General features: G+C 41.0%; 1 protein-coding gene across 4 annotated transcripts; it reads right to left on the bottom strand.

Annotated features, from left to right (window-relative positions):
* Positions 1-121: 121 nt before the first annotated feature.
* Positions 122-24,762, bottom strand: LOC143295147 (selenoprotein Pa-like). Of its 4 annotated transcripts, none has more exons than XM_076606716.1 (5): positions 13,921-14,291; positions 10,484-10,745; positions 9,303-9,506; positions 8,649-8,698; positions 122-201 (listed from the first exon to the last, which is right to left on the bottom strand). In XM_076606716.1, exons 2-5 carry the CDS (start codon positions 10,723-10,725, stop codon positions 152-154), a joined length of 546 nt encoding a protein of 181 aa, XP_076462831.1. In that variant the 5' UTR covers positions 10,726-10,745; positions 13,921-14,291; the 3' UTR covers positions 122-151. The 4 variants fall into 4 exon arrangements, with proteins under 4 accessions (XP_076462831.1, XP_076462832.1, XP_076462833.1 ...); XM_076606717.1 differs by lacking the exon at positions 122-201 and adding an exon at positions 24,477-24,759 and having other exon boundaries at positions 7,985-8,698; positions 13,921-13,998; XM_076606718.1 differs by lacking the exons at positions 122-201; positions 13,921-14,291 and adding an exon at positions 24,477-24,762 and having other exon boundaries at positions 7,985-8,698.
* Between the last annotated feature and the right edge of the window lie 1,325 nt (positions 24,763-26,087).

Below are 26,087 nucleotides of genomic sequence, written 5' to 3'. Positions count from 1 at the left end.
AGGGGAGGGGGTGGGGGGGGGGGGGGGGGGCAGCGGGAGCAGTTCCAACAGGAGACTGTAAGCAGAATCCTCCAAAGCAGCGTTCAGTCTGTTCTGGAAACTGTCCAGTGTTGGTGCTTTCATAACGGCGCTGGCCGGTGAATTCCAGGAGTCAGCAACTCTCTGGACGAGGAAGCTCTGTCTGAGGTTTGTTTTGCAATCCTGCAAAAGAAAGCGAGGTAAATCGACAATAACAAAATTGCCACAGATAGATTCATTGTCCCCAGAAGAATCCTAAAGGCTGGTTTAAACGATTTATGTAACGTTTAGTTAGCAAGATGAAATATGAACTGAGAAGGGAAGTATATAGTCCAAGAACATTGAAATTCCAGAAAACTATTTCAATGTACCATATAAAATTAGATATACGCAATACTTCCAGGACCCAATGTGCCATGTAAAAACCGGAAATATGTAATACTTCCAAGACATTCAACAATGTAAAAACAAGTGTTGAATTTTGTTTTTTGAGAGTCAGTGGATTCCCATTTCAGTAGAATGAAGGGTAACGTTTTCATTTGAGAACTTTTGTCTGAGTGTGATTCAAAGAAGGACAAGAGCCAGCCCTTGTTTTCACTGCAGTTAGAGTTCTACTTCCACTGGTGTCTTCAAAGTACAGGAGTGTATTCAAAATGTAATGATTATACGCCTATGGCAGTGTTTACGCAAATTTTGGTAAGAAGAATAGTGCGAGCGTAAAACGATAAAACCTTTAATAGATCACGCTGACGCCTCGAAAAGGGCAGTGTCCTCTGAACGTGCTGTATCAGTTGACAAGTGTGTTCTAAGATTAAATGAAATTTACCTACAAGCTGTTGTATTTTCTGTTTTCGGAGTTTATTGATATGCACGCGCGCACGAATGGAGAGAATCGATTGTTATAGACCGCCAGACCGATTTTGATACACGTGATTTGGACTAAGTTACCCGTTTCAATGTTTCTTAATATTTTTTTAGACATATGAACAGAATAAGAAAGCAAGAACAACGTAATCCAAATGCAGCAGAACATATCTCATGTAGCTCACACAGAAAATCATCAATGCTGTCAAAGAGACATCAGTAAATTTATTGACATTCACACACACACACACACACACACACGCACACACACACACACACACACATATATATATATATATATATATATATATATATATATATATATATATATAGGAGCGACTGCAACAACTACAGAGGCATCTCACTTCTCAGCATTGCAGGCAAAGTCTACGCTCGGGTCCTCCTAATTCGCCTGCAGAAACTGGCCGAATGCATTTACCCGGAATCACAGTGCGGTTTCCGAGCAGAGAGATCCACGGTAGACGTGATCTTCTCCCTTCACCAAATCCAGGAGAAGTGCAGAGAGCAGAGGATGCCCCTGTATGTCGCATTCATTGACCTCACCAGGGCCTTTGACCTAGTCATCAGAGACGGCCTTTTCAGGGCTCTTCGAAAGATCGGCTGCCCCCACCAAACTGCACAGCTTGATTAAGTCCTTCCACTCCAACATGAAAGGGACGGTGCAGTTTAATGGTAACCTCTCCAAGCCCTTTGACGTACGCAGCGGTGTCAAACAAGGCTGTGTCCTCGCCCCAACCCTATTTGGAATCTTCTTTGCTCTTCTCCTGAGACATGCGTTCAGCACAGTGCAAGAAGGGATCTACCTGCGGACCAGATCAGATGGCAGGCTCTTCAATCTCGCCCGCCTCAGAGCAAGGACAAAATTCTGCGAAACCCTCATCAGAGACATGCTCTTTACTGGCGATGCCGCAGTTGTGACCCACACCCAGCGGGATTGCAGTCACTAATGAACCGCTTCTCCCAGGCCTGCAAAGATTTCGGTCTGACCATAAGTCTCAAGAAGACAAATGTCCTAGGCCAAGACACGCCATCTCCACCAGCCATCACCATTGATGACTACGAGCTTGAAGCCATCCATCAGTTCACTTACTTTGGGTCCACCATCACCGACAACCTCTCCCTTGACACCGAGATCGACAAGAGGATCGGGAAGGCAGCCACAACGCTAACCCGCCTCACACAAAGAGTGTGGACAAATCCCAAGCTGACCACGAAGGATGGCTGTATACAACGCCTGCGTCCTAAGCATCTTGCTGTATGGCAGTGAGGCGTAGACAACACACGCTCGTCAGGAGAAAAGGCTCAATACCTTGCACCTGAGAAGCCTACGGCGCATACTCGGCATCTCCTGGCAAGACAAGGTGACAAAAACCGAAGTCCTGACTCGCGCTGGCCTCCCGACCATGTATACCATGCTGAGAGCGTCGGCTGCGCTGGCTGGGCCACGTTCGCCGCATGGAAGATGGTCGCATCCCAAAAGACATCCTTTATGGAGAGCTCGTCACGGGGCAGAGAAGGATCGGCCGCCCACAGCTGAGATACAAAGAGGTCCTCAAACGTGACGTGAAGGCGCTTGAGATCAACACTGAGTTCTGGGAGGACTTTGCAGACGACCGCAACAGATGGAGAAGCGCTCTCAAGAATCAGCTACGGATTGGTGATGACAAACTGTCAGCTGCTGCAGCAGAAAAGCGAGCTCGCAGAAAAGGGACAGCAGCCGACAGACCAGCATCAGCTTACACATGTGATCGCTGCTACAGAGACTGTCTCTCTCGCGTCGGTCTCTACAGTCACAGGCGACGCTGCTTGGTCCAAGCAGACAGCCCATTTAGACATTAGGTCGGATATACTCTATCCTTGGTCAGCCATGACCGAAGGAGACCTACTATATGGGGGGTTGGGTGGGGGTGGGGGAGATAGAGAGAGACAGAGACAGAGAGAGAGAGTGAGAGAGACAGAGACAGACACGCACACACACACACACACACACACACACACACACACACACACACACACACACACACACACACACACACACACACACACACACACACACACACACAGATGTACACCTCAGTGTTAAGCAATGGAAATTAGTAAATCACGTAATACTTTAAGGATGACGAATAAAGATAATTCAACTTCTGCCAGTAATGTTTTTTTGTAACACTCAAACATCGACAGATTTATCATTCATGATTTGAGTTGACACCAGATAAAGTAATTCATTGAATTGCTTGGTTAGGAAATACCGGCATACGTATGTGCATCTGTCTGAATCATGTGGACTGGAGGAAAACTTGTGTCTTTACCACCCTGTTGAGATTCAAGCTGTTGACTGGTTTCGTTCAAGTCTCGTTGATTTAATTTATGTACCAGGTTGTCTTGTGCTTCGACTGTCAGTCCTTTGGCTGATTAAATCCGACATGCACTGACATCGTGTGTGGCTCAAAAACGTTTTTCGTTTTTTCTTTGGTATTCAGTTAATAAGGTTTATTTACATATACATTTAGTTTTCACAATCCACCGTGCAAGGCTGATTTTCACTCTGCGCTCATTTTGTCTTAGTTGGTGTTTTAATCAACTCTGTTTTTTGTGTTTGGTAGAGTTTTCCCTCTTCTTTCTAATGACCCGGACAATGACATGGTATCTTTTTCAACGATTTGTAGCTATGGATCACCGAATTACTTGTGAATGTCACTTTCTTCTCCGTATCATCGTTAAAATGCTGACCGTTGTGAGTGACCTCTTTGCACGGCCTGCCAGTGTGGGAGTGTGTTCTTGTCACTTCCTGTGCACTCTTCCAATGCACATGCACAATAAAATAAATTGGCAGTTTTTGTCACATGTATTTGAGCTGACAATGGAAACTTTCAATTGGGTTCATTCTTTATATTTGTGCGCGTGATTATATTTTACATTTGGAGTTAAAATGACTGATTGGGTTCTTTCTTTCTCTATATGTGTGGTTGTCTTGATGGCCAAAAATGAATAAATTGATTCACTGTCTGTGTGTTTGTATATTTATGCTTGTACTGGCAGTAAAAATAATGAATTAATTCGTTATGTTTGTGTGTAACCATCGGAGAGAAGCACGTGTAATGTTTTCACATGCCCTCTGAAAACACATCATTCAAGAAATACATTCCTTAACATTCTAAACATTTCAAAGTGTCTAACTCATGTTTTAATGGCACAGAAATCTGACAGTTTGTATTAGTCACCCAGGTATCTACAAAAGCCATCTCACGACTTTTACAAATCGGTGATCCTGCATGAAGTTTTACACAGACATGTAGTTATCTCAGCAGCGAAATATACCCGAAGAAATGTCGAATGCGCAACACCATTTTTATATTGACGTCAAACAGCGTACACGTGAATGAATTACTCCTGTGACATTCTCGATTTTTTCTGCACTTTTAATGATAGGAAATGGATTGAGACGGGAAATGAAATGGGCTATACCAATTAAGTAAGTACTATCAGATTTGCTGAGACAAAGGCTAACAGCGTCAAGTTTGTATTGTTTATTGCGCCCAATCACTTTACATACAGGTGAATAAAAGGGACAGAGAAATATTCCTTGAAGTTCTTGACCTTTGTCAAACCAAGAATAACATTGTGTTGTTGCGAAGCAGCACAGAGAGTTGTACACTATCATCTGATTCAGAAATTCGCTATTACCTTCACATACCCCATTAAATTTCCGTGCTCAAGAAAATATTCTGTTTTCTCCTCACGAAATCCTCACCATTTTCTTTCTCTTCGTGACTCAAGTTAAAAACTAAACGCATAACTCTAGGTCCTTCTCAGCACGTGGGAATGCTTGTCCGAAGCAGCTGATTGCCCTTGCTGTGGTGAGCCTCATAGAAATGGTGATTTAGGTCCTACTCATCATATTTTCGCCTCACTAGGATATGACATACCAGCGCCTGTAGCAGTTTGACGACTGGGAAAACATGGGTTCGAGTCCCACTAGAGGTGGGTTTTTGTTCGGCCTGTCACTAGCTCCAACCCAGAGGTGAGTGTGGTTTGGGTTTAAATGGGTAGACTGGGACCGTCTACTTCAAGGATGTGTCCTTTGGAGTGTTGTCCCAATTTCTTTATCAACTCTGCAGGTTTCTGTATCTTTTGAGACTGGTGGATACCGATATGTGTATGAAAGGAAGCGTGAGTACAGCTTTATCATTTGGCCCCAAAACTAGGACCTGCACATCAAATGGTGTGTGTCCATCGAGATCGATGATGACCATCGTTGTCATCCAGCTGGGGGATGGGGGGAGGGTGGTGGTCAGGGGGGAATTCTCATTAATCTATCTGTGAATGCGCAGATGGCTGAATAGTCCAATCTGCGCACGAAATGTTCGCTGACAGTTGAGGCAGACAAAGACAGGCATATCATTGTCAGGGAGTTTGTTTGCCCGTGACTTTCTGGCCTGCCTCTTCTCAACAGCTGCAGCAGTCCTGTTGGCCTCGCACAACTTGGCGCCTTTGTGCACAGCAGCGCGCCATTTGTCACGGTCCACTGCAGATTCCTAACAGGAGTCAGGGTTGATATCAAACGCTTTCAGAGAGACTTTCAGAGTATCTCTGAAGCGCTTCTTCTGCCCTCCGTGTGATCTCTTCCCTTGTTGCAGCTTGCCATAGAAGAGCCTTTTTGGCAGCCGATGGTCTGGCATGCGCGCCACGTGTCCAACCCAGCGAAGCTGGGACTGCATCAGGATGGTGAAGATGCTGGGAAGGGTGGCTTTTGCAAGCACCTCCGCGTCTGGGTCCTGTCTTGCCACTTGATGTTCAGTAGCTTCCTGAGACATGTTGTGTGGAAGTGGTTCAGCTTCTTGGCGTGTCGTTGGTACACTGTCCAAGTTTCGCAGGCGTACAGTACTGCTCTGTAGACCTTTAGCTTGGACTCGAGACCAATTCCTCTTCTGTTCCAGACATTTGCATAGAGTCTGCCAAAGGTTGCGTTTGCTCTTGCAGTCCTGACGTTCACTTCATCGTCGATGGTCGCATTTCGTGACAGTGTGCTGCCAAGGTATGTGAACCGCTCCACCGCACTGAATCTCTGACCGTTGACTGTGATGTTGGGCTCAACGTGGGGTTTCCCTGGGGCTGGTTGATGGAGAACTTCAGTTTTCCTCGTGCTGATGGTAAGGCCGAAGTTCCTGCTGGCAGTGGCAAACTTGTCAACGCTGAGTTGCATGTCAGCTTCAGATCCAGCGTTGAGGGCACAATCATCAGCAAACAAAAAGTCTCTGATGATGTCTGTAATGACCTTCGTTTTTGATTGAAGCCCTCTGAGGTTAAACAGCTTGTCATCTGTTCGGTACTTTAGGCCGATTCCAACATCGCCATCTCTGAAGGCATCAGTAAGCATTGCAGAGAACATGAGGCTGAACAGCTTGCTGACAAGTGCCGTTTTTACTGCAAAACCAACGCCAGCCTCACGTCGCTCTTCACTTCCTCGTCCACTCCAGAAGAAGGTGTAACCAGATCTCCGTTCATTGAGCTCGCCTTCGCCTGCAAGCCGAGTCTCACTCAAGGCTGCGATGTCGATGTTGTATCTGGCGAGTTCGGATGCATCTAGTGCCGTTCTTCTTTGGGGTCTGTCCGCGTTCTCTCTGTCCAGGAGAGCACTTATGTTCCAAGCACCAATGGTGAGAGGAACGATCCTTGTTTTTTTCTTTTCTTTCTCTTTGTTTCAACCGCTGATGTAGGGTCCCCGCCAGCCGCGGTATGCTGGCCAGGGTGATATGGAGCAGGCAATTTTTAGGGCACCTTTTGTAGCCCCTTCCTCATGCCAGGGAGGTGACCAGTGCATTCCTAAAGAGGGCTGCTCAGACGGCTGCCGAGCTCCATCGCTGCTCCTGTCGATGAAGAACGACCCTATGGCCTGAGCCGCCTGCGTGCAGGTCTGCGGCTGCGACTGCCAGTGTACCCACACCTGTCGTTTCGTCGCTCGCCTGTCGCCACAGGACTTGGGGGTGATGAAAGGATGAAGGATGAAAGGTCATTAAGGATGACTGATGACTAGCGCGATGAGTTTGTTTAAAGTGAAGACGAGTTGCGCAACGTCGACCTCAGTCTCTCGTCCGGGTTCACCAATTTCCAGTGGCAAGACTAAGTCGAGACGACTGGAGGATGAGCACGGATGCAGTGGATGACCAAGATATCCTTTCGGTGTCTCATCTTGCTCTCTGCACTCCACAGTGCGTTGTTGTAACCGCCTTCCTCTCCGTTGAACCGATAGGTTTCTTCTGCAGATTCTGCCGGATCCAGACTTCACATGCATGGGTAGACACACCCCGGGGGCCAACTGCGTGTGGCATGCACACAGCACAGTGGAGGTAGATGGCCGTCGGTGGCTCTCCTGAGCCAACGCCCTTTTATGGATCTCCATAAGGGTGTCTAGCCACCCGCCTCACCAGTCCCGTAAGGGAGCGGTGAGAGTGCCGGTTTAGTCGCCGGCACCCCGACCCTGAACAGGTTGTACTGGATTACAGGTTACCAGTAGCAGATCTAATGACCTGACCTGACAAGTGCACATCAAATATAAAAGTCCCAGATTATGCGGCCTTTCATGCCCTGCTCTCATGGTGACCTCAGTTGAATTCCTCCTCCACTTCCGTGTTTGGGGTGAGTTCCTGTCAAGGTCTTCAGTGTCGCCAGATTCATTGGGGGTTGTTACTGGAGGGATGTGGGGGTAGTTTTCATGATTTGTATTGTCAGTACGGGGACCTCGTAGATTTTGTCCCGCGTATGCTGAATCAGAACAGACACTACTTAAAACCAGAAAAGTGACTTTGCAGCAGTGCAGGATCTCCTCTGGTGTGTGGCCCGAACATCGATAGTTCCCCGAGAACTGCAGGTGTTCAGACTGCAGCAGACGAGCCTGTGTGTGACTGTGTATGGGAGACTCGGGAAATACAGAGTGGGAGTAATGCCACTGAATGGTGCAGGTGGTGGGGTAACAAAAAGGTTATTGCGTTATGTTTGATTTTGACATAACTGAGCACACAATGGCATATACTCTCACATACCAAACCAAGTTATAAAAAAAGTTAACGATAGACTGTTCTGTTTTTATTTCTCCATATGTGTTCCATAGAAAACGAAGAATAAGCATGCTGATGCATTCATTAATATACAATAATAGTAAATAACTTGTATAATACAAAGATTACAAACAGGTGAATTAGTTTTCTTATCGAATACACAGATAGGTGATCAAGATATGATTGTCGCGCACGCGCGCGTGTGTGTAATAGATAGCAGTGTGGAAGTGTTTTAATCAAAATCGATGAATAGTGTCCTTGAAGACTTTTTTTTAAAGTGATAAAGATATAACGACCACACTTTGAAGAGACAAAATACAAAATAAAAATGATATAAAGATACATAAGTGATGACTTAAAAACTAAAGTACCATGGAGTGACAGATATTCTTTCTTCAAGAGAATAAAGACAGCAGTTCTCATTTCCACGTGGCTGTACACTTGTATCGCTTTGCGCAAATCTTCACGCTTTCTGGGACAACCACTTCAACTGATGATGTGGTGGATGTAAGAACGACAGTCTCCAAATCCAGCTCTCTGGAATGCTTGTGAGCCACCTGAAGGAGAACATCCACTCAGATAGCGATTTTCCCAACATCCTGTCACGTCAGTCTGATCCTGTCTGGTCTGGGTCGCAGTTGCCGCAAACATTTTGTCCAAATATTATTACCAGATCACGCAACTCACCCATGTAGCCCAGAGAACCGATGGAGATGCGCCTGGTTTCCCGTCCACACCTACACACATAAACAGTTTGTTCGTCCAAGATCCGGAAATAAAATCACGAATCACTCACGATCAGTATGTTCATATTGTTATTGCTTCTTTTAATTTTTTTTCTCTTAAATGTCAGTATGGATGCAAAATTCCAGTTCGAAAACGTATGTAAAATCGACGAAACAATTAAAGAAATATATTAAAGAACACTCTATGCCCCAGAGATACACAAACACACAGAGGCACACTGAGACACTGACACACACACACACACAGACACACACACACACACACAAACACGTGTGCTCAACCGCGAAAATGCCCATGGGTAATGCGCATACCGGTGATGTATGTCCTTAAAAAACACGTGCTCTTTTATGTCATGAAACTGAAGGTTTGTCAGCTGACTTTCTTTGCTGACAATTGGTTATGCGCAATGTTGCACGATTGTGTCTTACCGCTAATGGGTAAACGTTTACCGTTAATGCGCAAGCCATTTTGCCTATGCCAGCAATGCACAAATCACTTATTGAGCATGATATGTGCACACATATGATTTGCACAGAGCATAAGATAGGCGTACATGTGCGCTCAGTTTCGCGTATGTGAAATTCTGCCACAGACCTGTCAATAAGAAAGACGTTGCCATCATTCCCTTGAAACACCTGTCTCCAGATCGTCCTGTTGTCATCATCATGGTAGACGGGGAAGGACACTATGTTCTCAAAGACTCCATCCTCTCCAGGCGCCGGTCTGGGTCCTCCGTCCACGATCATCATGTACACGTCTATGCCCTGGGTCTGAAATTTTCCATGCAGGCGTTCCAGTCTGATAAAGGACACACAGATGCAAGTATTTCTATTGGGCAATGCGGAGAACTAACAATACATGTTTTCACAAGATTTTTTTTTTATACTTAATTGGGTTTTACGGATCATTGACTGGATGTGAAAGCAACTGTCGACATTTGTTTGTCGATTTCTTTGTTGATTTTCTGAAACATACGTTAACAAAAATCCATAGCATTCTAAAAAAGACAAACATATGAAAGTGTGGATATTTTGATGTTACTGTGACTGACTCGAAGTATGGAAAAAAGAAATAAATGTTACCGAAAATTTAATGTTAAACTTGATGAAACAATACGTTATTTGGAGAATGACAAAAATGTCAAAATACAGATATTGTCATACACTGTGGATATAGTTTACTGTTTCTAAGGTTCATTAATATGGCACTACAACTTTCAAGCTGTAGATAATATTTTATTTTCGTGATGTCCGCATATATACATATATATATATATATATATATATATGTGTGTGTGTGTGTGTGTGTGTGTGTGTGTGTGTGTACCTCATATCCATTACTGGTTATATAATTTGCCATTATACAAATACTGGTTTTGAAAAAAAATGCTGTTTTTTTTTTTTTTTTTTTTTTTTTGTTTGTTTGTTTTTTAAAGAGAACCAACAAATCAACATAGACAAATAAATAAAAAATCTTCCCAAATATGAATTAATAAACGAATCAACCAGTTAATCAACAGTTCATTGATTCAATAATTAAGCAATTGATAAAACAATAAATCGATAAATAGACCTCTGAACATTGTATAATTCGCGGCTCATATGAACAGTACAAAAATTGTCCTTTTACTGTTCCCACGGTAACTGAACATGTTCCCGATGAAAACACTATCCTCAATGTGTCCCGTGAACACTGTCAGCTCAGAGCTTCCCGTGACCACCACACGCATCGTGCCTTAGTTCCAAGAAAAAGAATACAATCACTGCATCATTCACCTGCGGACACGGCGAATGGAGAAGGAACTGTTGCTGGACAACAAGGCGACAATTGTCGGGTGACCTCTGGCCAGTGCCATGGGATCCACGTTGTTCACCCTGAAGCCAGGAATGGTCCGGCAACGGTCGAAGAATGAAAGGTTTAATGTACTGAATTTCATAGACGCCGTGGCCATCAGCAAGACAGCAGCCAGCATCAGGACCAGGGTCCGTGGTGTCTTCACTGTAGGGAGGAGATCCATGGTCTGGTGTTGGACAGTGCCTGCATGGTCCGTGGAGGGAAAACAATTTTAAACGACGTTCAGTGAAACGATTTTATCAGTACTTAAGTCTCACCTGGGAGGTGATAACTTAACAGGGAACACATTGTTTCTGTTTGCCTGCCTCTGTCTGTCCGTCTGTCTGTTTGCCCCACTTACACACATACACAGATGCACCCGACTTTTTGTATGAACATAATGTACATCATGTTCTCCATAAAGACTATAAGCTTTGCACGTTATAAGTGTCGACTTCTATATCTCTAAGGCGTAGGTAATGACAGTTTATAATAATAATAATGGATACTTATATAGCACACTATCCAGATATCAGCTCTAGGTGCTTTACAGAAACGCTTTGTTAACATAAAACAGTACATCTATGTTACATACACACACCAAAATGTGACTACACACACACACACACACACACACACACACACACACACACACACACTGCATACATACATTTTAACAATACATGTGTATCTAACAGCTACCCTAACACATGCGCACACATAGGCAGGCACAAACTTACATAAACGCACGCACACACAATACACATTCATATACATGCATGTAGTTATGTACACATACATATGTATACACACATAGTCAAGCACAGCCAACGCAAAGGAAGTGGACCTGCCACAATTGAACTTACTGCTGAGGGAAAAGGTGAGTTTTGAGACGAGATTTAAAAGATGCGAGGGAATCAGAATGACGGAGGTTATCAGGGAGCTTGTTCCACGTCTTTGACGATTGAAAAGAAAACGATCTGTGTCCTTATTTCTGACGTGAGGTATCCTGAGAAGTCGAGTATCAAAGGAAGAACGGAGCTGGCGAGACGGAGTATAGATATGGAGGAGTTCAGAAAGATACTTGGAGCCAGATCCATTGACTGCAGAAAAGGTCAGAGTGGATAGCTTATAGTCTATTCGATCAGAAAAAGGCAACCAGTGGAGAGACTGAAGGAGAGGAGAAACATGGTCAAAATTAGAAGCTCTGCAAATGAGTCTGGCAGCGTTATTCTGAATTCGTTGGAGTCTGTCTAACATATATTTGGGAAGGCCGGCCAAAAGAGAGTTGCAGTAATCTTGAGAGAACCAGAGAGCATACAAGTGTCTTGGTTGCATCGGTTGAGAGATAGTGGCGGATAGAGCTGATTCTACGCAGTTCCAAATAGGCAACTTTACAGATATTCGAAATGTGCTGTTGGAAGGAAAGAAACTGGTCTAGGTTTACACCAAGACTGCGAACAGAAGGAGAAAGTGAAACAGGTGTGCTATTGATCAGAACAGAGTCAGGAAAGGAAGGATGTTGACGAAACTTCTTTGGACAGGTTATTAGTCTTATCATCATTTAGTTGCAGCTTGTTGAGAGTCGTCCAGTCCTTTAGGCCAGCAATGCACTCCTGTGTTTGAGTCACCAGTGCATCAAATTCAGCTATGGAAGCCGACTGATAAAGTTGTGTGTCATCAGCAAAGCTCTCATGCGACATCGCATGATGACTGATGACATCCGACACAGGAGCCGCATACAGCACGAAAAGAACAGGACCTAGGACGGACCCCTGTGGGACACCATATTTTAAGGCAGATACTCTAGAGTATCTACCATTTACACACACTTTCTGTGTACGGTCTGACAGGTAAGACGTGATCCATGCTAGTGCAGTGTCACGGATACCAAAGGAAGTTTTAAGTCTGTTCAAGAGGATAGAGTGGTCGATAGTGTCAAAAGCTGCTGACAAATCTAAGACAGCGAGAACAGATATCTTATCCTCATCAAATCAAGAAAGCAAATCATTCACTATTCTAAGAAGGGCCGTTTCGTTTATGGAATAAAACGTAGAGCATACCCTGTACGTTTTATTCCTAAACCTAAACAGATATCCATTAACAACAGCAGTATCATATAGAAATACAAGACAGTCCTACATTCTGTGGCCTCACTCTCACTCTGCTACTAAGCGAATTGTTATCAATAGAGGGCTTCGTCGGGGTTGATCTGTCGCAGATATCGAACCGGAACAGACCCTAGGACAAGATAATAATTGAACAATGAATACGTACTGTTACACTTCATAACAACGAGGCACAAAATTCCAACCAGTCCTGCTTGCTTCTTAAAAAATAAAAATAAAAATAACAGCACTTTTTCCTTGTTTGATATTTCTCACCTGCTTCGTCCCACTCATTATCGAAAGCATTGCCAACATATCCAGGTGACAGTTCGTTTGTTCTGAGTGTCCGTCAGTTCTGTTTGTCGCATACATTCATATATTTATCAAAAAATGCAAAACAAACTTTATTCATAGAATCACCAACGAAGCTGTATACTAGATAATTGAAGCACAACAAGCTAAACTTATTACCGTGATCTAAAATGGACATTTTCAATAAACTGACCTTAATTCTAACGAAAGCGCATGAACTGGAACGGAATACCGAAAGAAAGATTATGTCGAAGTGAAACCAGTTGGAGGGTAGAAAGACACTTACACTATGCACTGCCAATTTCAAGTTGCCAAACATTTTAAAGGAAACCTGACAAATTTGATGTTTACATGTATACAGTGCTTACATGTGTGTGTGTGTGTGTGTGTGTGTGTGTGTGTGTGTGTGTGTGTGTGTGCGTGCGTGTGCGTGTGTGTGTGTGAGTGTGTGTGTGTGTGTTTGTGAGTGCACCCGCCCGCACGATGATTATAGCAATATGGAGGTGGGTGGAGCTCTTAGCAAATGTGTTCAGAAAAGTTCAAGAACATCTTCACGAACAATATTATATGACTAAAATATATGGGAAGTGTTTGTTTTGACATTTGTTAAATGAATGCTTAGCAAAATGAATAGGACCCGCATCACTCTTGGGCATAATTAAAAATGAATTCGCACACGTGCAAACATTACATATATATATATATATATATATATATATGTATATATATGCATATACATATGTGTGTGTGTGTGTGTGTGTGTGTGTGTGTGTGTGTGTGTGTGTGTCTTGAGAGAGAGAGACAGAGACAGACAGAGAGAGACAGAGAGAGGCAAAACGTCATGATTCGTTCTAATTTTTAAAAAAGACGGTCTCTCCCTACTGCCCACTCAGTCAAACTTCATGGTTAAAAATAACCCAAAAGGAAATCCACAAAATGATAAGATTGAGGTTTTCTACCGTTATAGATTCCAGACGAATCGTAGAACAGCGGTGCCACGTCAGCCTTCCACTGTGTCCTGAACCCGTTTGTGGGAACTGAGTGTGGCAGCAAAGTTGTTGGCCCACCATACAGTCCGTAAGAAGCACATGAAATAATTACCAAATTCCGGGAAGGATGTTCCAAGCTGAGATAAGATGATATAAAATAAGCAAAGATAAGATAATCTTGATATGACTTTAAGGTGAAATGCACGTATATGATCCAGTTGTACACACACACAGGTGGGTGGTGAGCACAGCGAAAGCAGTACCAACGGGATACTGATATTTGAACAGCACACAGAATGTTCCAAAGCAGCGTCCAGTCTGTTCTGGAAACTGCCGAGTGTTGGTGCATTCACAACAGCATTGTCCAGGGAATTCCACGAGCCAATGACTCTCTGGGCTATGAAGGACTGTTTGTGGCGTGTTTTGCCATCCCGATTGTTTTAACGTTTGACATCCAGCTGCACATGAAAGGTGCAAAAGAAAGCGAGGCAAACTGACAATGGTAAATGCATCATTGTCACAAACAGATCAGTTTTCCCTTGAAGATTCCTTTTGGTACGTATTAGTCCCTGAAGCTTCTAAAAATTTCCAGTAAATTCTGTAAATGTGTCACTTTGATTAGAAAATGTGAATATGTAATAATCTCAGAACCCTCAACACTGTAAATAAAGGGGATAGGTTTGGTCTTTTAGAGAGACAACGAATTCCCATTATAGTGGAGTTGAGCGTAACGTCTCCATTTGAGAATTGTCCTTTTTCTGGGTGTGATGCAAGGAAGAATAAGAGCCAGACTATGTCTTCACTTCGGTTAGTGTTCTACGTCCAGTGGTGTCTTCAAAATACAGTGGTGTTTTTAAAATGTAATGATCATACGCCTATGGCAGTGTTTAGGCAAGTTAAGGTAAGAAGAAGTCTAAGTGTAAAACGATGTAACCTGTGACAGATCATGCTGACGTCTCAAAAGGGGAAAGGTCACCTGAACATGCTGTATCAGATGACTTCTACGTTTTAAGATTAAATTAAATGTACCTGTAAGATGAAGTGCAGTCGGAGTTTGTTCATATGCATCCGCACACGAATAAAGAATCGATTGTTACGGAGTACCAGACCGATTGTAATGCACGTGCTTTGGACAAATTTATTCGTTTCAATGTTTCTTGATATTTTTAAAATATGTCAACAAAAGAAAAGCTAAACCAAACTAACAAACATACCTATATCTTGCATAGAGTAGAACGTGTCTCATGAACTACTATGTAGCCTACATATACAATTATCCATGCTGTCAATGACGAATGAGTATGCACGAGTATGCATTGAGTGTACATGTATGTGTATATTTGTATATATGTCTATGCTTGTATATTGCAATGATTATCACTCACACACACACACACACACACACACACACACACACACACACACACACACACACTCACACACACACACACAGATAGACAGATCGATGGATAGATAGCAAGACTTATCCACCTAAGTGTTGAGACATGGAAATTCATTAACCACTAAGTGTCTTAAAGGTGACGCATAAACATTATTCTACTTATGCCAGTAATTTACTTTTAATTACAACACTTCACCATCAGAGTTATCATTTAATATCTGGGTTGACATCAATAAACCTAATACTGGCATTCACTTGTTTATGAAATATCGTATCTGTGTGTATCTGTTTGTGTAATATAAACTGGTAGAAAACTTCTGGGACTTTGCCACCTTTCGGGGATTAAAGTTGTTGACTGGTTTGTTCAAGTCTCGTTAACTTAGTGTATGTACCAAGTTGTCTCGGACAACCCAGAGGTGAGTGTGCTTTGGGCTTAAACAGGTAGACTTGGACCACGGAGTCGAGGGCTATGTACTTCAATGATGCGTCTTTGGGAGTGTTGCCCCAATTTCGTTAATACCTCTGCAGCTTTCCGTTGTTTTTTGGTGTGTTTTGTTTTAGACTAGCTGATGCCGACATATTTATGAACAGAAGCATGAGTACAGCTTTATCATTTGGTCCCAAAACAAAAAAGGATCTGTATACAACCATCATCATCTTCATTCATCATCAACAATGAAAGAAAAAAGAAAGAAAGAAAGATCTGAGATTTTGTGGCCTTTCATGCCCCTCTCTCATGATGACCTCAGTTTAATTCCCCCTCCATTTACATGCCCGAGGTCAGTTCCTGTGAGGGTTTTTGGTGTCGGCAGATTCACAGGGTTTACATTTTTGTTTTATTATTTTTACATACATAGTAAAGGCTCGGCGCTCTGCAATAAACAGGATGCACGTTAATCACAGTGAATGACAGATAAATCAATAGTTATTCACATATCAACTATAGAGATTCTGCACTTGAGAAAATTTATTACGAACCAGGAGGAATTTTTGTTTAATGTCCCGTCACACATATCGGTGATTGAAGACATTTTGTTAAAGTATTTATGAATACATCTGAGTATTATCGGTTAGAAGGGGTGGGAGATGTGGATGAATGGAGGGTTGGGGGAAACTGGGCAAATTAGGGTAAAAATATGGGTGAAATTTGGAAGAAAAACAAAACAAACAAAAAAAACCCTCTAAATACATTTACATGAAATTACTTAAAGACTTCGTAAAAGAGAAGTCGTTAAACTGACAAGCGAAACAACTGAAAATGAATGCAAAAAGTCAAAAACATCAACGTTCTCAGTCACTTGTGAAGACACACTTTCGTGTACAAAAGGCTTCATCAAGCTACAGTGAAAAATTATATGCTCAATTGTCAGGTTACTAAAGCATATGCACTTGACATTAGAACAATACTTGGTCCGTAATGAATTTGATAATAGTCTGAGAGCTAAACCCAGAATTGGTCTGCGAATCGGACCAAAGTCTGAGAGAGTCAACTGACGAGGTTTTAGACTTGAATTCAAGCACCTATAAAAGTCTCTTTCTAGTATATTGCTTATTTCCTTGTATGACAATGGGCAATATACTTTTATACTATCTATATGATTTTTTGCTCCCCTTTTTGCTGCCCTGTCTGCTTGGTCGTTATAACGGAATCCGGTGTGGGATGGTATCCAACAAAAATCAACATTTGTACCCCTCACAAATAGGGAGTGCAATAAATACCTAATTTCAAACAATAAATCTTCTCTTTGATTATTCTCAAAAAGGAGCAAATCTTTTAAGACAGATTGAGAATCAACACAAAATAGGATATTACTTACTATGATTGGTATATCAACAAGATGATTTAAAGCCATAAGGATGGCTGTAAAAATTGAATGTCCCTTATCTAAATAATATGATTTTTCTGTTTTTAGGTCAGGAATGACAAAAGCAGATCCTGCACTGCTATCATCCAGGACCGAGCCATCAGTGTAAACTTTTAAATGATAATCAAAATTTTCTTCTAATTCAATTCTGACAGATGCTGCTATTATATGTGGAGATTCTCCTTTTGTTGTGTCAGAAGCACATATGTTGACGTTTGCTTTTGTTAACTCCCAGGGAGGGACAGGTGGCACCAGAACACGAGGTGCCATATCATGCAAATCAATGTCTGAAGAATTTAAAATATCTGACACATATGTGTGAATAGTTTGTAGATTTGAATTATTTTGTGCATTTTTTTGGAAAATCAGTATCAGACCTAATATTTAATTCCTCAAAATCATCCACTGCTGTACATCTCACAATATATTTAGCAGAACTTAATTTTCTGGTTTCATCTAGTGGTAGAATACCCGCAAGCTTATAGGCTTCTGAGGTTTTAGTATGCACAGGTACCCCTAAAGCCAGTTTCACAGCTTTACTGTCAATTATTCGCAGAATTACGAACCAGTTTCAATGGACAATTATGGTCTACCACCGAGGGGGTAGGGGTTGTAGGAGGTGGAGGGTAAAAGTGTGCGTATCGTTGGAGGGATGTGGTGGCAGTTTTCACTGTGGATGGGTCTGCTCCACGACTAAACGGTTTTTATAGTCAGTAGGGGACATTGTAGGTTATGTCCCGTGTATGTTGAAGCAGAACAGGCACTACCTAGCACCCAAAAAAAGTGACGAAGAATCTCCTCTGATGTGTGGCCCTCCGGCGACCTAACATTGATAGTTCCCTGAGAAATGCAGATGCTCAGACTGCAGCAGACGAGCCTGTGTATGACTAGGCATGGACCCAGTATAAGCGGTGTGGGAGTAATACCACTGGATGGTGCAGATGGAGCAGTAAAAAAATAGGCATTGCGTTTTGTCTGATTTTTTTTACATAGCTAAGCACACAGTGGCAATTACTCACATATTTCAGAACAAGTGAAAATGTAAACAATATACTGTTCTATTTATTTCTCCAAAAATATACTAAAATTGAAAAGGAAAACTAAACATGCAGTTGTATTATACGATGATGGGAAAGGAACTTTTTTCAAACAATGAGTGCAAATAAACAAGCGAATCGATTTTCATATTTAGTTCGCAGACAGGAAGGCAGACCATAATAATTGTCCATTGAAACTGGTTCGTAATAAATTTTCTCAAGTGCAGAATCTCTATAGTTGATATGTGAATAACTATTGATTTATCTGTCATTCACTGTGATTAACGTGCATCCTGTTTATTGCAGAGCGCCGAGCCTTTACTATGTATGTAAAAAAAAAAAAAAAAAAAAAAAAATGTAAACCAGCAACTTAAAAAAAATCAAGGATATGTGTACAATGTAGTTAAAATCTATAACATATTTATTCTAATTTGTTTCATTTCTGTTGATCAGATGGCGCGCGCGCGCGCGCGTGTGTGTGTGTGTGTGTGTGTGTGTGTGTGTGGTGTGTGTGTGTTGATGTTGTTGTTTTTGCTGTTGTTGTCTTCGGTTTAACGTCTTTCCACTTGAAGTGATATTAGACGGGGAAAAAAAACCCGAGGGGGTAGGGGTTGTAGGAGGTGGAGGGGTAAAAGTGTGTGTATGTGTGGAGGGTGAATAGGGAGAGACAACGCTAGGGAAAAATGGAAACGCTATAAACGCCAACATCAAACAACTATAACAATTATAACAAATGTCCTATAGGACTACGCAGCAATCCTTCTGCAATAACAAATAACATATTGGAATTTTTAATAACACATTCAAAAGAACTTTTGGTGAAGTCTGGCAAAAAACATTTTAGATTCTGACATTCGAATATTACGTGGTTGCTAGAAATATGTTCTCCACATATGCATCTGACATTTTTGCTGAACTTAGTTATAAAAGCGTTCAGTTTTATCCTGTTGATAATGCATGAATCTGCTTTAATCTTATTGAATTACTGTATGTATTTGACAGATTGATATTTCCCGGTTGTTGAACATCAATTACACTATGGTTTAAAGCTTTGCCGTTTTCCTGGTATAACTCCCTTTGTTCCACGATGTTTTTTTTTCCCTAGTATTCGATAACCCTCTTGTACAGACAGAGGCACATAATGTTCTATGGCTCCCTGTTCGTTTTTTGCACCTTTTCTTGCAGCCCTGTCAGCCCATTCATTGTAGAGAATACCTAGATGTGAAGGAACCCAGCAAATGTGTGTTCCTTTCAAGCTTAAAAGATGTAAAATGTGGCTGATTTCTATTATGATCTTGGATTTGTTCTTACAATTTGAGGAGTTTAAAGCACATAATACAGATTTGGAATCAACGCAAAGCAAGACTTGTAGAAAGCAAATTGGAAGATCAAGAATATGATTTAGAGCCATAAGAACAGCAATAAGTTCAGTAGTGAATATTGACGATTTTTACCAATATAGTATGATCTTTCCGTTTTCAGTTCTGGTATAACGAAAGCTGAACCTGCTTGGCCATTGTCTGATAGTGAGCCGTCTGTGTAGATCTGTAAATGATCACAGTATCTATTTTGAAGGTGTACTCGGACTTCCGTTGCCATGACATTCGGATTTTCATTCTTTTTAATGTCAGTATGATTAACGTCAAAATGTGCTTTATTCATCTCCCAGATGGGGTATGGACTTACGGTCTTCTGTGTGTCTACGTCATCTAAATTAATTTCAGACTTTTCGAACAGGTTTGTCACAAACGTGCTAATGGGTGTTAAATAAGATATGTTTTTTTAGCTAATTTGGGGAAGTTGTTTTCGGATGTAATTTTTACTTCCTCTGATGTATAATTTCCAATTGTTGAGCTTCTCAATACGTATTTAGCACATGCGAGGTTTCAGTATTCATCTAAAGGTAGTACTCCTATTTCTTTGTATGTTCCGAGGGTCGATGCATGGAAAGGTACACCAAGGGCAAGTCTATATGCTTTACAGTCTATGCTTTGAATTTTCTTTAGCAAATATTTTGGAGCATTAAAACAGAATTCTTGTCCATAGGATAGTTTGGATCGAATAAGTGATGATGATAAATGTTTTAAAATCGTTGTATCTTGTCCCCAGTACTGTTTACTCACAATTTTGAGTAAGTTTAAAGATTTTCTTGCTTTTGTTATGATATATTCAATATGACTATTCCAAGTTAATTTTGAAGTAAGTATCAATCCTAAAAACTTAACAGTATCTTTATACTGAATTGTCTCATTTTCAATCTTAAATGTTGGTAACTCTTCTGGGTTTGTACCATTGTTAAAAAGCATAATGTGTGTTTTTTCTGATGATAATGTAAGACAATTATCAGCAGTATATCTATTTAATCTATTTATTTCTCTTTGGTATATTTTCTTGATATAGGTTAAAGCCCTTTTGGATATATTCCGTTTCATAGTTACATTCATCCACATACATATATCATCTGCGAATTGCACTAGGATCACATCTTTTGATAAGTGTTTGGGTAAGTCGTTCAATAAGATATTAAATAGAACAGGGGCAATAACAGAACCTTGGGGTAATCCCATGTGAAGTGTTTTAGGATTTGAGTACGTATTCCCGACCCGTACCTGTATACTTCTTTTACTCAGGAAATCTTTGATATAATCATAGAGATGTCCTGAAAAGCCAACAAATTTCACTTTAAAGAGTAACTTTGCATGCCAAACTTGATCATAGGCTTTCTTCACATCAAAAAAAAGTTGCAAGAACGTTTTTTCTTCTAGCGAATTGTTGTTTTACATGTGTTGTAAGTTTGACCAAATTATCAATTGCAGATCTACCTCTTTGAAAGCCCGCTTGGTTAATTGGGATAATCTTATTTTATGACAATAATACATCAGCCTTCTCAAAACTGTTCTTTCCATTAGTTTACCAGTATGTGATGTTAGTGCAATTGGCCTGTAGCTGCTCTGATCTGTTTTGCATTTTCCTTGTTTATGAACTGGTATCACAATAGACTGTTTCCATTGTACTGGCATTAAATCATCAATCCAGCACTTTTGAAAAATCTCAAACAATAAAACAACAAAAGTTTCTGGTAAATGTCTCAGCATCTCATTTGAGACTGCATCAAGTCCTACAGATGTTTTCTTTTTAGGGAGGGATACTAATGCTTCTTTAACCTCGTTGAGTGTGAGTGGAGCATTGATGTACTGACTGTTATCAGGACTTGGATCTGTATAATCACTTTTACTCTCTTCTTCGGTTCTGTGTAATCTGTTTTCAAATGAGAGACCTTCCAATCGCATAGACTCCGAGAACATTTCTACAAATGTTTCTGCCTTCTCTACATTGGACGGAAAATCTTTGTCTTTTATCTTAATAGGACAAGATGGCAAATTTATACTTTCTTTCATTTCATTAATTTTTTTCCATACCTTTTTAGTATCTTTATGATCAGAAATCTCCCTATTACAGAAGGAAGTCCAATATTGCCTTTTTGCCTGTGCAATGACCATGTTGCTATGATGGTTTGCCTTTTTTCTTTTCAATAAGATTCTCTGCTGATTTGTTGTTCAGATAAATTATAAATTTAGATTTGTTATCATCTACTGCTGCTTCACAGGCTGGTGTCCACCAAATAATTCCCGAATGCTTGCTTGATTTAAGTGAATTGTATTTTGGAATTGATATGTCGGCAGCTGGTAAAATGGTGTCAGTAAAGAAGTAATATAATGTATCTATATCCGCGGTGTTTATTAGCTCTGTATTATAGCTAGCAAGCATAGTTTCGAATTTCTCCCAGTTAGCATCTTTATAGTTATATCTTGGAACTTTGTCTTTGAAATTCTGAAGGTCTTTGAGTTTCATTAAAAGTCATGATGATCGGTAAGTGATCACTTCCCAATGTATCTTTATATGTCGTCCATTTACATTCTGGATACAGCGTATGAGATATGAAAGACAGATCTATAGCAGATGCCTTGTGAGTGACAATATCAGGGATTCTGGTAACGCTGCCATCATTTAAAAGGCTCAAGGAGGAATCAACAATATTTTCTACAAAGCGGTTACAAGTAACTGATACACAATCTTTGTCCCAAAAAGGAGAATGGGCGTTCAAATCTCCCCCAATCAACCATTTTTCATTATCCTGAATATTGTGTAACCATTCCGTATTTACTTCGTTAGGGCCTCTATGCATACTATGTTATCCCTGAAGACTGTAAGCTTTTAACTTTAACCCTTTAAGTATCGACTTCTATATCACCAAGGCCTAGTTGATGACAGCTTATGAAATTAAACGAAGAGCATAGCCTGTAAGTTTTCCAAAATCTAAATAGATATCCATTTAACAGCAGCATCATAAACAAAGTCCTACGTTCTGAGTCCTCACCCAGTCTCACTCTGCGTCTAAGCATTTGTTGTCAATGGAGGGGGTTGTTATTTTGCACATATCGAACCGGAACAGACCCCAATGACCACGACTGACATGACTCAGCTGCACTGCAAGGTCTTTTTTGGCGTGTGGCATCACAGAAACCTAACTTTCGTTGCTTCGTTTGGACTCCAGTTTTCTGACTTGTGAAAGGCCAGTCTGGTTGTGATTTTGACGGGGGATTTAGGATGGGTTGCCTGAGAGTACTGCCAAACTGTCTACATCTTCACGAAGAACGATTTCACGCTGCAATGTTACGACCTGCCAGATACTGTTGTGACAAGAGATCTTTCTGACCATGACTTTATAGATCAACATCATTTGATTAAAGACAATGAAGAGCTTTTTTGTTGCTTAGGAAAAATGATTAAGGCGAGGACAAGAGAAATACGGAAAAGGGAATCAATGCTGTTACTCTTCATAAAACAAAGACACAAGATTCGAAATATTGCTGTTTGCCTCTTCTTTTGAGAGCTTCCTTGCTTGATATTTCTGATATTTCTCGCTTCTTCGTCCCATTCATTATCCAAAGCACTGCAAACATACCGAGGTCACAGTTCATTTGTTGTGTCCGTCTGTTGGTTCTGTCCGAGATATACCTTTGGAAAAGAAAAGCTTTATTCAAACAATCCCCAACAGATAATTAACGCACAACAGGCGATGCTTATGACTGAACGCACAAGAAGCTGAGCTTTTAATCGTGCTCTAAAATGGCACTTACCAATAAACTGACTGCAGTGCTTAAGAAAGAACATTAACTGGAATGGAATACAGAAGGAACGATTATGTCGGAGTGAAACAAGTTTGAGGCAAAAAAAACACCAAAAAACAAACAAACAGAAAAGAAAAAAAAACACAAAAAAAAAACAACAAAACCACACACACACTATGCACTGCGAATTTCAGGTTGCTGAACATAATTAGAGGAAACCTGACACATACGCCACCAGGTCAGTATTGGTGATTACGTGAATACAGTGCTTACATGGGTGTGTGTGTGTGTGTGTGTGTGTGTGTGTGTGTGTGTGTGTGTGTGTGTGTGTGTGTGTGTGATAACCATTGCAATATACAAGCATAGACATATGTACAAGCATACACAAAAATGCACACGCAAGATGCATGCACACATATATCAGTCGATAAAAATGTCGAGAAATACTATGATAAAGTTTCTTGCCTAACCACATCTTTGTTTTCCAGATACCGTTGACTGAAGGAAAAAAGAGGCGAGAAGAGCCCTACAAAATGCGTTCAGAAAGGTTCAAGTAAATGTTTACAAACAATGTTATACGACTAAATTATTTGTGAAGTGTTTGGCTTTACATCTTCAATATCAATTCTCATCAAATTGAGTAGGACATGTTTCACACTTGGGCATACCAAAAAGAAAAGCACGTGCACGTAAATACTATGTATGCAGAAAAACAAACACAAGCACATTGACATACGTACATACATTACTCCCCACCCCAACCACACACACACACACACACACACGAACAAACAAACAGATACACTCACAGAATGAGACAGAGGTAGAGGTAGAGACAGAGACAGAGACACAGAGTGAGAGAGAGAGAGAGAGAGAGAGAGAGAGAGAGAGAGAGAGAGAGAGAGAGAGAGGGTAGAATAAAAGCTAAAAGCAATACGTCAAAAATGATTTGTTCTAATCTAAAAACAGACGGTCCATCAGCGTTGCCCAGTCAGTCAAAATTCATGCTGGAACTTGGAAAACAAACGAAAGAAAAATTCCACAACCCAATTAGATTAATGTTTTGTTGAGTTATAGATTCCAGACTTACCTCAAATGTCCTTTCTTTTCTTCTCACGCCTTGTTGTACAAGAATAAGAGCGGTACCACGTCGACCTTCTGCTGTGTCCTTAACCCGTTTGTTGTAAAAAATGAATATCGCAGCAATGTTGTTGGCACACCACATAAAGTCTGTAAGAAGCACATGAAATCGTTAGCCAGTTATGATAGTACCGCAGTGGCCAGAAAGGTAGATTGTTTTGATGAGATGATAAGATAAGATATTATTCAGATAATATTGGGCCAGAATGCCTGTGTCTGATCTTTTGATCACTTAACTTTCATCCTGACCAACAAAATCCTTTGATCATGATCTTATTGTACACACAATGGTGAGTTAGAAGAGGGGGGGTGGGGGAAGGGGCAGCGAGAGCAGTTCCAACAGGAGACTGATATTTGAACTGTAAGCAGAATGCTCCAAAGCAGCGTTCAGTCTGTTCTTAACTTTCATCCTGACCAACAGAATCTCTTTTCATCATGATGTTATTGTACACACAATGGTGGGTTAGAGGAGGGGGGGGGGGGTGCGGGGGGCGGAGCAGCGAGAGCAGTTCCAACAGGAGACTGTAAGCAGAATGCTCTAAAGCAACGTCCAGTCTGTTCTGGAAACTGCCCATGTTGGTGCTTTCATAATGGCGCTGGCCGGTGAATTCCAGAAGTCAGCAACTCTCTGGACGAGGAAGCTCTGTCTGAGGTTTGTTTTGCAATCCTGCAAAAGAAAGCGAGGTAAATCGACAATAATAAAATTGCCACAAAAAGATTCATTGCCCCAAGAAGAATCCTTTAGGCTGGTTCAAACGATTTATGTAACGTTTAGTTAGCAAGATGAAGTATGAACTAAAGAAGTGAAGTATAAATTATAGTCCAAGAACATAGAAATTTCCAGAAAATTATTTCAATGTGCCATATAGAAACGAAAAATACGTAATACTTCCAGGACCCAATGTGCCATGTAAAAACCGGAAATATGTAATACTTCCAATACATTCAACACTGTAAAAACAAGTGTTGAATTTTGTTTTTTTGAGAGTCAGTGGATTCCCATTTCAGTAGAATGAAGGGTGACGTTTTCATCTGAGAGCTTTTGTCGGAGTGTGATTCAAAGAAGGACAAGAGCCAGACTGCAGTGAGAGTTTTACTTCTACTGGTGTCTTCAAAGTACAGGAGTGTATTTAAAATGTAATGATCATACGCCTATGGCAGTGTTCTATGGCAGAATAGTGCGAGCGTAAAACGATAAAACCTTTGACAGATCACGCTGACGCCTCGAAAAGGGCAGTGTCATCTGAACGTGCTGTAACAGGTGACGAGTGTGTTCTAAAATTAAATGAAATTTACCTACAAGCTGTTGTGTTTTCGGAGTTTATTGATATGCACGCGCGCACGAATGGAGAGAATGGATTGTTATAGACCGCCAGACCGATTTTGATACACGTGATTTGGACTCAGTTACCTGTTTTAATGTTTCTTAATATTTTTTTATACATATGAACAGAATAACAAACAAGAACAACATAATCCAAATACAGCAGAATGTATCTCATGAAACGTCATGTAGCTTACACAGAAAATCATCAATGCTGTCAAAGAGACATCAGTAAAT

Source organism: Babylonia areolata, chromosome 20 (genome assembly GCF_041734735.1).
Source record: "Babylonia areolata isolate BAREFJ2019XMU chromosome 20, ASM4173473v1, whole genome shotgun sequence".
In the NCBI taxonomy this organism is placed as follows: domain Eukaryota; kingdom Metazoa; phylum Mollusca; class Gastropoda; order Neogastropoda; family Buccinidae; genus Babylonia; species Babylonia areolata.
Note: the sequence above shows the minus strand (reverse complement) of the source record. Positions and strands in the feature narration are given on the sequence as shown.